This window comes from Watersipora subatra, chromosome 1 (assembly GCF_963576615.1).
Source record: "Watersipora subatra chromosome 1, tzWatSuba1.1, whole genome shotgun sequence".
Taxonomy (NCBI): domain Eukaryota; kingdom Metazoa; phylum Bryozoa; class Gymnolaemata; order Cheilostomatida; family Watersiporidae; genus Watersipora; species Watersipora subatra.
Genome location: NC_088708.1, coordinates 27,474,919 through 27,487,862, shown reverse-complemented (window position 1 = coordinate 27,487,862; position 12,944 = coordinate 27,474,919). Strand labels below are relative to the sequence as shown.

The 12,944-nt window shown below is 35.3% G+C and overlaps 3 protein-coding genes across 4 annotated transcripts; 2 read left to right on the top strand and 1 right to left on the bottom strand.

Annotated features, from left to right (window-relative positions):
* Positions 1-496: 496 nt before the first annotated feature.
* LOC137385731 (insulin-like growth factor-binding protein complex acid labile subunit) lies at positions 497-2,389 on the top strand. The gene is made up of 3 exons (XM_068072271.1): positions 497-1,685; positions 2,068-2,207; positions 2,294-2,389. The coding sequence occupies exons 1-3, from the start codon at positions 497-499 to the stop codon at positions 2,387-2,389; spliced, it is 1,425 nt and encodes a 474-aa protein (XP_067928372.1).
* Positions 2,390-2,513: 124 nt separating this feature from the next.
* Positions 2,514-4,668, top strand: LOC137410655 (uncharacterized). The gene is made up of 2 exons (XM_068096118.1): positions 2,514-2,643; positions 3,361-4,668. Exons 1-2 carry the CDS (start codon positions 2,570-2,572, stop codon positions 4,055-4,057), a joined length of 771 nt encoding a protein of 256 aa, XP_067952219.1. The 5' UTR covers positions 2,514-2,569; the 3' UTR covers positions 4,058-4,668.
* A 50-nt stretch (positions 4,669-4,718) lies between these two features.
* Positions 4,719-12,605, bottom strand: LOC137405718 (trafficking protein particle complex subunit 2-like protein). 2 transcript variants are annotated; one of them, XM_068092093.1, is made up of 6 exons: positions 12,543-12,605; positions 9,240-9,297; positions 8,914-9,086; positions 8,262-8,349; positions 5,730-5,809; positions 4,719-5,022 (listed from the first exon to the last, which is right to left on the bottom strand). In XM_068092093.1, the coding sequence occupies exons 2-6, from the start codon at positions 9,270-9,272 to the stop codon at positions 4,980-4,982; spliced, it is 417 nt and encodes a 138-aa protein (XP_067948194.1). In that variant the 5' UTR covers positions 9,273-9,297; positions 12,543-12,605; the 3' UTR covers positions 4,719-4,979. The 2 variants fall into 2 exon arrangements, with proteins under 2 accessions (XP_067948194.1, XP_067948185.1); XM_068092084.1 differs by lacking the exon at positions 12,543-12,605 and having other exon boundaries at positions 9,240-9,301.
* Between the last annotated feature and the right edge of the window lie 339 nt (positions 12,606-12,944).

Here is a 12,944-nt window from a genome sequence, read left to right as displayed (position 1 = left end):
AGCAGTTGGTATAAGACTATAAGTGGTTGTGGATGCAGGATATTTACCACTGCATCCATTAATTCACTGATTATTTGAACCAAGTTATACTTGGTTGATAAAAAATACCCAACCACAAAAGCTTCACAGTAAAGAATCACTGACCGCATGAGTTGTAATATTTTAGAGTTCTCGGGACATCTGTAATGTTAGTTTATATCACTTTAGATATTAAAAATTCTGGTAATGTATAATATTTCCTAAAAGATTTAATTGTAGTTGAATGTATTTATAAACTAGTTTTATTGCAGGTCTATTCAACCTAAAGAGACTAGACTTGTCAAAGAATCAACTTTCATTTCTTTCCAAACTGTCAGCCGCTCCACTTCTTCAGCTTAAAACAATTATTCTTAACAGTAATAACATTGAAGAGCTAACAAACGATCTTTTTGCAAACACACTGATGCTTGAAGAGCTGGATATATCTAACAATTCTCTACAATATATCAGCGGAGAAATGTTTACGCACATTACTCGGCTGCAAAAGCTAAATCTTGCATCAAACAGGCTAAAAACGATTTCACATACATGGTTTTACCGAGCATCAACTTTGATATGGCTGAATATAGCCAACAACTTAATTACAATGCTAAGAGATAACAGTTTTATAGACCTGCGTAACCTCGAGCATCTGGATCTGTCAGGTAACCAAATCAGCAGCATTGACCCTGTAGCGTTTGAAGGTTTGCACAGTTTGAAAGTGTTGAATCTAAACAGAAATCAACTCGGAGTGATTGAAGACAATTCCTTCGCCATGCTAAGGCAGCTTGAGAAACTACACTTGGCGAACAACGTTATAACATTCCTTAGAGAAGATACCTTTACCGGCCTTTCCTCTCTGACACTGTTAGACATGAGCCACAACAGCATATCAGACATCAGTTACATGAGAAGCTTGAAGGCTTTACCAAATATAGAAAGCTTACATCTATCCCACAACAAGATTCAAGTCATCAAAGCCCAAACATTCCAAAACACGGGAAAGATACAAGTGCTGCATCTCGACCATAACCTGATCGAAGATGTTGAAGACGACGCATTTGTGGTATTATCGGTGTCTAGTGTGTCAAGGTTGGCGTGGTTGTTTCTCGACTACAACAGGCTGAGTTACATTCGAGATGACGTGTTAGTTGGTACGCCATTTCTTAAATATTTGGGAGTCAGCAATAATCACATTCAGTTCATTTCTGATGCCGCTTTTAGGCAGTGCCCTCAACTAATTACGGCTGACTTGGCGTATAATGAATTGAACTATTTACCACCGAGTCTCTTTCATTCTCTTCCATCATTGGTCAAGCTAGACATAGCTTCAAACAACTTGAGTATGATACAGCCAAGACTATTTGATGGTTTAACCAGACTAATGGACTTGAATCTCAGGAACAATTCCATCTCATCTTTTCAGACCGGCACATTTGAAAGGCTCATCGAAATAAGACAACTCCAACTAGCTCAAAACTTCCTACATAGAATTGATATGGATTTCTTCAAAGAAATGGCAAGTCTTCGGTATCTCAATTTATCGTATAATATTGTTGAGCGCGTTGAACCAACCAGGGGGATACCCGCTGCCCTTGATGTACTTGACTTGCGCTATAATCATCTACACACCATCTCAGTTTCCATGATGAGCTCACTTACTCAAGGTGATTAGTCAAATTTGAAATATTTGCCTTTTCATCTGTAATTTAATCTGTAATAATTGAAGGTTTAACTTATGCAACCATTCAAGTGATTGAGCTTACTTCAATATGATTTGAACTATTCTATAAAATTTAATATATCTGAAAATATCAATGTAATATATCTGAAGATATCAATGTAATATATCTGAAGATATCGATGTAATAATGATATCTGAAAATATCAATTTAATATATCCAAAGGTATTAACACAAATTATGCAGAGTTGTCTAACGTCTAGTTATTTTAGAGACTTGAGCAATGCAGGGTAAGCGAGTGACTAGCCAATATATACTAGTGAGCTTTCTTTAAAAGAGAAATATTGTATACATATTCTGTGCGCAGATGGCAAGATATATTTGCAAGGCAATAACTGGCATTGCTCATGTCAATTACTCTGGTTGATGGATGAAAGGCTACTCCAAACACTACGGGACGTCGACACACTACATTGCTATAGCCCAACCTACTTACACGGGCTAGAGGTACCTCTTTCTTCCCTGTATATTCTCTCTACATATACCAACAGGTTTTTGTGTATTTCTACATAAACACAACTTATTAACTTCAGAAAATTCAGAGGGCCGGTATGGCAGCACAATGGGCTGAGCACTATATACAATACATTTCTAGTCTATTTCTACAAACGGATGAGATAGGGCCATAAATGATGTTTTCATTGTCATAGATGCTGACATTAGGAGCAGATGTGTTGTGTGGTACAGCGAACCTAACCTCACAAATGAAAACTACAACAACAGCGATGAAACCTATTACAGCGGAGATGACAACTCCAAAGACAACATTGCAAACTCGTCCTCTCACATCAAGCATAGCATCTGCTGATATGCCTATTGGTCCACTGCCAGCCATGCCCAAGCTGCTATGTGATCAAATTCCTCAACACAACACAACCTATAGGTAGGTATAAATGAGTCTAATACTTGGTGCGGCCATCTTTATCAGCATGCCGATGGCTTCATTGGCATGCTTCATTCTTGATGTGGTGTCAGACATATATGTCAGTGTTTTACTCTTAAATTTCATTTGGAGATGCCAGATTGTTTATTACTCATTGTTATATTACGCTACTCACCTGATGCATAAAGGCTGAAACTAGAGCTTCTCAATATGGCGAATTGTTTGGTGGCGATTTTGAAGGTAGATGATTTGAAAATTGCCACCATTTAAAGAGATATCGCCAATGGTATAAACAATATAATCGCATAATGGCGATTTATCTCACGCCTGACGATTTTCAGTGAGCGATACTGGAATTAAAAAAACTGGAATTAAAATGCACAGGTCTTCTAGTATTATAATGTACTCATTCCATATCCTTCCGCGCACACCGGCATTCATGACATAAATGTTTCTAGTTATTCCAAACATAAAACCATTTTTTAAAAAGTTAAAATATACAAACAAATATTGATAAAAACTTGAAAGTTTTTTGTAAGTAATAATATTGTGATATATCACGAATCGTTTAAAAAAAGACAATTTTAGATATATCGCGGATTCAATATTGCAAATTTCCAATATTGAATTACCTGGCGATTTTTGGAAATCGTGTAGGTCTAGTTGCAACTCGTACTCAAATGTTAGCGGTATATTATGAACCTGTACTTATTGCAGAGGTAAGAGGCTGTTAATCAACTGGCATGCACGGTTGATAGAGCAAGATACAGAGACAGTCTTGTGCACAGGTGTGCGACTTGACGAGAAATGGGTCACACTAAGAGCTAGTTGCATTCAGGGAAAAACCATACAAAAGTCGCAACATAAGTACAAGGTTGCCATCGGGCATCTTGATGGGGATGTCGGAGAACAGCTCCGTAGCATAAGCAAGGTAGTGATTCACCCAGAATTCGAAAGGAGGAACAAAAGAAGATACGACATTGCTCTCATAAAGCTAGCAGGTGCTCCTGAGGCAGCGGAGCTATACAGCAGTTTTCCGTGTATCGTCTCAGAAATAGATCTGACAAGGACTATCAAAGAATTTAAGGTCGGAATGATAACATATGGACGAGGGAAAGAATGGTTGGATGTGACATCTAAGAAAATAAAACTGGCTCCCAAACTCTGCTCATCAGGCAAATATATATGTTCAAGGTTCGTGAAAAAATCTCCAAGTACACAAACCATTACAGATGCTCCGATATACGTTCGACTCGGAATTCGCGATACAGACTGGGGTTTGGCAGGTCTAACAACAGCGGAATGGCGACGAACAAGGTCAGGAAACTCTATAATACACAAGCACACACCCTTGTATTCTTATATCAACTGGTTCGATTATGTAATGGGAAAGGAAGATAAATTTTATTCTTGATTCAATCTTTTTGAAATGAATCTCTGCATTCCATTTTGCTGATATTTTATAATAGTTTTCTATTGATTTTAGGAAAGCCATAATTTTGCATCAGTCGTGACCTAACTAATCTCTATATAGATTTTCATAAAGATGTAATACTATGTTCAGCGAGGCATATAGTTTCTTGTAGACACTTTAAGGAGGTACACAATTGTTAGAGATGATTCAACAAGTACCCTAGACTGTGGGATCATCTTAAGAATAAATTAGAGTGTTGAAATATTAAGAAACAAGAGTAATCTAATCCGATACATGTTCCAGCATTGAGTGCTTGTTTCTAGAATGTTCCAGGCAAAGAATGAATGATCCAATAAATTCGCAACCTTTCTGTCTCCAACCTTCTTCAGATTATCAGTATCCATGAAGCAAGCTCAGAGTAGTGACTCGGAAAAATGAGTTGCTACCAATAAATCCTTAGTAGTGAGTCAAAGCGACTAACTGCTGCCGATGTATTATAATAATTTACTCATTATAAAATGCATCAAAATCGGTATAGAATTCATTAGAGACTCTGCTGACATAGAGTGCACATGTTTTGTGTAAGTTAGGCCGACTACTTTTACTTATAAATGTCTATTTAAATTAAAGACTCTCTTTCATACACACAGAGCACGCTGACGTAAATCATGAATGTACTTTTAAGAACTTGAGGCTTTCGGGCTGACCCACAAGACATCCTACGTCATGGAATAGTGATACTAACTATTGACAAAATGTCAAATATCAATGTTCCATTTGCAGCCACCTAGCTTATCAGCTCATTGAGTGAGTAGTTGCTTGAAAAATTAATTAGATTTGAATAAAACTTAACAACAAGAGTAGAAAACTCCAAACTTGCCAACAATAAATAGTAAAATAATAAGTTTTACTTGTGTGTATCTCAGTCTTCAATCAGAATAGTAGATATTGTTTTCTCAAATGATCTACAAATATAAAATTAACCACAATATAAATATAATGAAGTTGTCTAACATAAATAATTTGTTGTTTTATAAATAAACTTTTTTGTAACTAAAACTTTCAATTAGAAAGCGACTACAAGAATAGTCCAGTCAGTTTAGTTTCATCACAAGGGCCTGGGCTACTGGAGTTCCCAATGAGTGGTGTTTCTAATACAAGATGTAGATGCATAAAATTAAGAGTAAAATGAAGCCAAAAACTTGCTGACATGAGTAATTTTAAGGGTTTCATGAATATAACAATTGCACTTTTTTGGCATAAAAAACCCTCATTTACAACACTTTTATCACATGTAGGACTCGTTAAAACTTACAATTGAAGCTACTAAAATATCCTAAAACAGGAATAGTATAATCTGAAGTCCTAACACTAGCCGTAATAAATAGCAACATGTAAAATATTGGTGAAGCTAAAAGGATGGACAATATCTATTATAGTACTGTCTAAATTCCAAACTGCTTTGGTTACTAAGTCAACAAAACAATCAATATTACAAACAATTTTTCCATTTAATTTAATGCTGAGTTTAAAAAACTTGTCAAAAACATTAAATCTAGAGTTAGTGAATGTCTCAACTATTAGAAAATGTCTTCTTTTGTGATGTTCAGGACCTCAAGAATAAAGTAGATACAGACAAATCCTGATTTTAAAATACAGGAACAAAGATTACCTGGATGAAATAGGCTGGGATGTTGTATAGAATGGATTGAATACCATACTGACATAAGCATTGTGTAGCTTACGAAACATCTACAATAAACCATTACAACAATAATCACTAGTCATCACAGCACTGGGTCCTACTGGCACAAGAGAAGCAGCACATATGTACGACTGCAGTGCTATGGCTTGTTTTTGCTCGTATTTCAAAGATAATAAAAAATCACAGCATTGCTGCACTGAATTATACCCTCAATCGTTCAGCTCATAATGCTGACACGGAGGACCTGTGACTAATCACAACTGTGACTCATCCGGGAATCGTCTTCCCACCTGATCCTACACCCGAGTAAACTCAACTGCGTAGTTTGGCCTTTTTTTCGCACTTTTGGTTTTACGTAAGATTAATAAAACTTGTGTCGCTTTGTGTTTAATATATTTTAAACCTTATTCTGACCTTCAAGTTGATTGGCTTATTAGTTCTTGAAATATCCTCAAAATACCGAGTCAATTCTCACCAACTAAAAAATAAACAATGGCTGCTAACAGAACATTAGTTTCTAATGACCCATTGAATGAAATTATTTGTAATGAAGGATAAAAAATAAATGAAGCTTCTCCTCAGCAACAAGAGTTTCACACTAAAACTACCGTAAGTTTCGGCGTATATGTTGAAATTTGACACCAAATTTCAAGCTAAACATTCATTCTCGACTCCTACGGCGGTCACGTTTTTCATGACACGAATTCTAGTAAAATTTAACTAAAAAAAACCATCGCAAATCAAAATTACACGATATGACATATAAGGATTTATTTACGAAATAGCAAAATACTAGTAATCAAACTCAAAGTCCCATTCTTCATTCAAATTGTCATCACTAGGATTCTCTTCTGGAACAACATGTTTTTTTTTAATTCAATGCTTTTTCTCGTAGTATCTGCCTACAAGTCCACACTTCAGTAATCCATTTGACACATCCACTATTGTCCATCCATCCTTTTTATGTACATGAATCATGATTCCTGAAATCTATCTTGGGCATGGCTTTTTTTGTTAATAATTTACATACATGTATATATTATCAGAGCATCCAGTTTCGTTCTATTGGCGAGGTAGGTAAATATGATGGTGAAGTATTGTTTTTCATGCGTTGCGGTTTTCAGTAGAATTGTCGTTCCTCGTTATTTTGTTAATTGCTGTACATACTGCTAATGGCACAAAAAACGGGCGTTATTGTTGATGGCGTCTTTGAATGCCATTTCTTCAGCTGCGCATTGCCTGTCTCTGATGCCGACTGAACTATTGGCAATCAAACAATTTGAACTAGAGAAGAGGGTTGACTCATACGGCAGGTACTTGTCAAAACTAGATTTCTAAACCAAACTTTAGACCTCGACTTATATGCAGGGTCGACTTGTACCCTGGAATTTATGGTATTCGTTTTCTATTCATAACAAATATAAACAGTCTATCAAATTAAGTGTACTACAATCATTATGTTTCTTAAATGATCTTTAAAACATCACTTCTCTGAAAGAGTGTAGAAAAAACTCTTTAATATATTTGATTTCTGTTTTTCTCATCAAGTTTCACCAGCTTAGAACTTCAAAACAACATTCAGTTAGAAGGAATTGGGCTATTATAAGTTCTTTCAGTCAATGAGAAGTTGTGAATGCGATCTACAATCAGGGCACCTACTTGTATATACAAGACTAGCGGAATGTCCGACGTTGCACGGGTATAAAAAATCGGCTTATAAACAGTGATACGTAATGAGTTGCCTGCCACTTGCCATCAGCCTGGGACATTGCCAATGACTAATTTGAGTAAGCTGGTAACTTATTGCTAAACTTACAAATAAGAACTATGAGAGCAAGCATAAAATGACGTTGCAACGGAAAGCGACATGCGTATTTTCACCCACATTGCAACACATATCGCCCAATGAATCCAAATCTCGCATAGCGCATTGGATTAGCATATCGTATGGGGATTGAGAGGTTCTGAGATCAAATCTTTTGCGATACGGATTCTTAATTCCAAGATTTTAATAGCTATGGTCGGACACAAAAAGTCACGCACAAACTTTGAGATTTATATATATAGATTATGTTCCAAAGTGGTCAAGGGTATGTAAGTGTTCTTTACAGTGTCAACACTGCAGTGAGACTTCCTTAATCATTCTCTTCCAAACAATATAAAAATTATACATTAGCTCTATAGTCCTGTATGCTTTTCCCAACTAAATCAGTGTGCAAAGTCTTGTGGACAGAAAACTTTGTAGCCATGATAGAATGCAGCACACTTGTCAAAGCAAAAATATTTTGAAAATTTATTGAACTAAATATAAGTACACTGCCACTAAATAACCTGTGTAATAAAGTTGTTCCCTGTAATTGCGTGTCATTGCTATTACTCAGAAAATAGCAAACCCTTTAGAAAATTTTATTAATACACACTTTAAGAATAGCTTTATGTAGTTCTTAGAAAACCAACATATCATAGCTGATACATCAATTGATGAAGGTATTGACTCACCCCTCGAATTTCATTGTCTCTAAGATTTGCATTTGAGGCTTCAACAATTAGAATGAACTTGACCTTGGTGTTGGTTACAAAACCATATCTGAGGTCTCTTGTTAAGAATCATTCTTAAACTAACAAAGCTTATTACATGAAAGAAAAAGAAGCAAAACAATAGACAATACATAGTAAGGAAAAATAAATCAAAAAATGAATTTCAAGCTCATTCCTGTTACCATATGTAATATTAATTAAATCAAGACGATCCTAAAAGATCCTGCGGAAGCATTTTGCTATGAATAGAACATTATGACTGACAAGAACCAAACAACACAATAGAAACCTTTCGCGAAAAACATCAAAAAACTAGTCATGTCATTTCGCGATCAAAAATTTAGCCAAGGTCTCCTAGTCGTGAAAATCACTTGTAACAAGTAAAATAGGAAATTGTCTAATACATGTATTTGTCTCCATGGCTCAGTGAGTACGTGGCATGACCAAAGTCTCACATAAGCTTGTTAACAGTAACTGCTAGTATTCATAATAGTACTCATACATGGATGACAAGACGGGTGTATAAAGTCTATGTGATATTCCAAGTTAAATGAGAATTGGGAGAAACATATTTGCTGTAAGCTTTGGTACGAATACAAAATGACAAGGATACACTTTGTAGTCTTCTGTGGGATAGAGCTGGCCTAGATATAATTCCCTCATATCTCCAGCAGCTCTGCTAGTATTGTTTAGCCTCTCTTCCACCACATCAAGAGATGTGTGTACTATGTAGGTAAACTTAAGCTCATCCTCAGCAGGCACAGTCTTCACAAACAGGGGATAGTTCTGCAAGCAGTGTTTAAATGCTCTTCAACGGCCTCGCTATTGTTACTCAACATGAGCAATAAATGAATTCAGTGATGTTGCAAGACAAAACGGTGAAGGCAAGAACATATAGAGAAAAGAAAAGCAGTAAAATAATTATCAATAGAAACATACATCCTTAGCTATGACAGCCACACACACGGCCATGATTTGACCTGAGTCCTGGAGATATCTACAACAACGTCAAAGTGCCATAACAACAAAATAAATATCTCTTTTTCTCTAGTTTAAATTAAAACTTTGTCAACATTGAATACATCCATGTTGACACGGTTGTATGCTGAAAATATAAAACTACACTAAACTATCAATGTTATTTTAGCTAAGGTATATTCATATTTACGAATAGGCCTTACCATAAGGTTTTTAGATACCTTGTTAAGAAATGGTTTTTGAAATTTCTGTTTTATAGAATATAAATATAATTGTAGATCAGTTCAACCGAGAAAGTTGGGTTCAGTGGTGGTCATTTTTTTTAAAATACTCAACACAACATACAAAGTATATATTTGTTTTTGATCTCAGAGGCATGAAATGTATTAGCCATTTTGTTCTTATATATTGTTTTAATTTTGTGAGCGAGGACATGAAAATTACACAAGCAAACTTTATCACGATTCCGAACAAAAAATAGATTAGACTCTACTTTAACTTGGCTTCACTTTCAATGATTCTGAGAGATATGATAAACATGTGTTGAAAAAAACGATCGATATTATTTATGCCAAAACATTTATATTAACTTTACAACAGAAGAAAGTTTGGAAGTTTAGCAGCTGTGTTAGAATGGCAAGAAAACTAATGGTTTACATGATTTCAATGATGGTCACAGAATCTAAACCAGTAATGATGTGACAGAAGAAACTCTGTAGCCAAGAATGACATACTGTACATGCATACGGATGAAAGTACAAACGCAAAAGGTGAACTGCATAAAGTAAAAATTTTGGATGAGTTGGGTGAGGGCATCTTATGCAACTGGTAATAGGTTTATAATGCACATGTGCATAAGAAAACTGCTTGACTCGCTCCTCAAATCTGATATCATGCTGAAAACTCTCATGTATGATGAGACTCAAGCAATGACAGACTACTGCTTAACAAAATGGCTGATAGAGCATGAAATAGCTGACATGAAAATAAGACTGAAGTAAATAGGAAAATGTTTAGTCTCATCAAGTAAGCCACACAAGTGTATCTTGAAGCTCAAACTTACTTTTAAATGTTTGCATCTTCAAAATTGCTGTACCTGCTATTCATTTCAAGTCTAACAGTTTGTATTTTGAATCATTATGTGCACTGAGCTCATCTATAGAGTGACCAATATTTTTACTCCTACTATAAAAGAGCTTGTTGACCTTCCCAAAGATAATAATTTAGTCTACCCAAAAGTTTTGAGAATATCATGTGTTGCATACGCATAAGAAAAATGCTTCAAATAGAACACCGCCGTCAAAAAAAAATCACTTACTTTAACACCCTTTGTGCTTAGTAAATACATAGAACAATTTCAGGTTTTGACTGACATGCATGACTAGTATTATAGCAACCTTATTGTGCTGTAGGTTGCACATTTTATACTGAAACTTATTTTCATAGATTGTTAGCAGTATTGGCGATGCCTTAAAAACATTTTAAGTAATCATTAGCTAGAAATGCTGTTCTACGGCCATTTTTGGTAAGAAGCTGTTATGATATGCTGACTGACAACTTAGCCTATATTGCTTATGTTACCTTGTCTAACTACTATATTGCATTGTGATAGAGATTTGCTAATTCATTATATACATTTGATCATTTGATAAGGTGTCTCTATGATCTTCAACTAAATACCTTCATAAAAATGTATGACTTCGATATTGTTGTATCTGATATCAGCAATGTACACATAGACATACAGAGAATAACAAGTTACAGCACCAATGCAAATTTCATAACAGATTGCCACAGTTACAGCATCTACAAATTCCGGAGATGAGATGATCACCATTACAAGCCAACTTCCAGATTCAACCTACCCATTGTACTATTAGTACATTGAGAACTTGGCATAAATAAATCTCAGACAATCACCAAAAGACTGTAGTTATAGTCCAGACTATAACAAATGGTATCATGCAATATCAAGATTCGCATCTGGTACCAATCTACACCAGACCTGGGATTATGATTAGAGATTACACATGTGGAAATCTGAAAGTTGTCAGAAACCCCCAAAACTACAAGATTCACAATCAAAGACCTGAAACATAGTTTCACTCCTGGACACTAAGGCTAATGCTGAATCAATATAAAAAGACAAATATTCACTCATAATCTTCACTCTTTCAATACAGCGTCATCATGGCAGACAGACGTGTCAGCAGAGCGAGCCAAAGAGTCGATTATCAAGAGGGTGACTATATTTTAAATCTCAGACATTTACTTTCTATTCTTATAATTTAATCTAAATGCATAACTATTATATCTGTTCCTTGTTGTTAAAATAAACATAAGGTTATAAGAAAACCACTTCAAATTCTTCATTTTAGAAATTTCATTTCCTTTAAAACTGTAGTTTTAAATTTTAGCATCTGGGAAAGTCAGCTGTAAGACTTTGGTTACATTAATCAACAAGATATATTGATTAAAACAGTCACTAATCAGGATCAGACCTTACTGAAGAGCTATTAGCAATAACTACTTGAAGCAGCCAATCTGCGCTCAATAATAAACCGAGCCATTCCCAATATGTTGTAGAGTAATTGGTAGGATAAACCAGTTCTACTAATTACCAACACAACAATATACTTGTCAAATAGGCCATCCAACTGCAACTTTGTACAGACTGTGCTGATTTTTTTCCATATTTTTGTAGTTGACATATGAATATGACGGCTTTATGCAATACTACTTAAACTTATTATGTAGCTTATCTAAATGTAACAGAAACCTACTCTAAATTTTGTCTACAAAGGCACGAATCAGCCCATAATCATGGGCTTCCAACAGAATCCTTAAGACCACATTCAATCATGATTAACTGACAACTTGTGTGTCGTGTATATGACAGTTGACTTTTCCATCCCACAGCATGATGGCTGCTAATGTTTTTGTTTTCAATCAGAATAGCTTTAAGATTCCTGCATTTAGTAAACAACCTTCGTGTTTAGCAAACTTGATGAGTTTTAACACTATCCCAACATTATATCTCCATACAATACATTAAACGCCATTTCATTGCGCAATCCATCAACGTTTATTATCAATCTAATCAAATCAGTATCAGTTGGTATCAGTCTATCAAATCAAGCAATATAGGAGATTCGCGTTACGGCTACCGTTGACAAGCTGTTAAAGTGGACTCTCCTACATTTAAAATTAGGCAATTAACGGAGTGATGTATAATTTATAATAAATTTTTTTCTAGAATAATACCGTATACAACAAGAAGATCAAATGCAGTTCAATCTCAAATGATGCTGACTACTTCAAAACACGATAGGAATATTAACCTTAGAGCCTCGCGTGTGTAACAAAAACAGCGCAGCGAATAGCGGAAAAATATTACGAGCGAGGGCTACGTAAGCAAACCTAGCGACTCCAATTTAATACTTATGCAAACGTTGCATTTGTGTAGCAATTCATTACGTATTCCGGAGTTGTACAGCTTCACCAAGTCCCGCGACCAAAACAGGAAACAAAAACGCTCGTTTCCAAACAAACACGATCGACATAATGATCTCTAATGGAATATTCATACCTCGCTTTCAATACCTTTCGTTTTTGCATTTAATTTCTTTTTTACAAATAATTATTACATGTAGTAGCTTTTGTTTT

Bases quoted from the DNA above. Each gene is read 5' to 3' on its own strand.
- LOC137405718 (XM_068092093.1), bottom strand. From the start codon at position 9,272: ATGGCCGTGTGTGTGGCTGTCATAGCTAAGGAT. The intron at 8,350-8,913 runs GTATCCTTGTCA...AAGAGACCTCAG, and splicing joins CCCACAGAAGACTACAAAGT to ATATGGTTTTGTAACCAACA. The intron at 5,810-8,261 runs GTGAGTCAATAC...GGTTTATTGTAG, and splicing joins GAGACAATGAAATTCGAGGG to ATGTTTCGTAAGCTACACAA.
- LOC137385731 (XM_068072271.1), top strand. From the start codon at position 497: ATGTTTACGCACATTACTCGGCTGCAAAAGCTAAATCTTGCATCAAAC. The intron at 1,686-2,067 runs GTGATTAGTCAA...TTCTGTGCGCAG, and splicing joins GATGAGCTCACTTACTCAAG to ATGGCAAGATATATTTGCAA. The intron at 2,208-2,293 runs GTACCTCTTTCT...TATTAACTTCAG, and splicing joins CCTACTTACACGGGCTAGAG to AAAATTCAGAGGGCCGGTAT.
- LOC137410655 (XM_068096118.1), top strand. From the start codon at position 2,570: ATGCCTATTGGTCCACTGCCAGCCATGCCCAAGCTGCTATGTGATCAA. The intron at 2,644-3,360 runs GTAGGTATAAAT...TACTTATTGCAG, and splicing joins CAACACAACACAACCTATAG to AGGTAAGAGGCTGTTAATCA.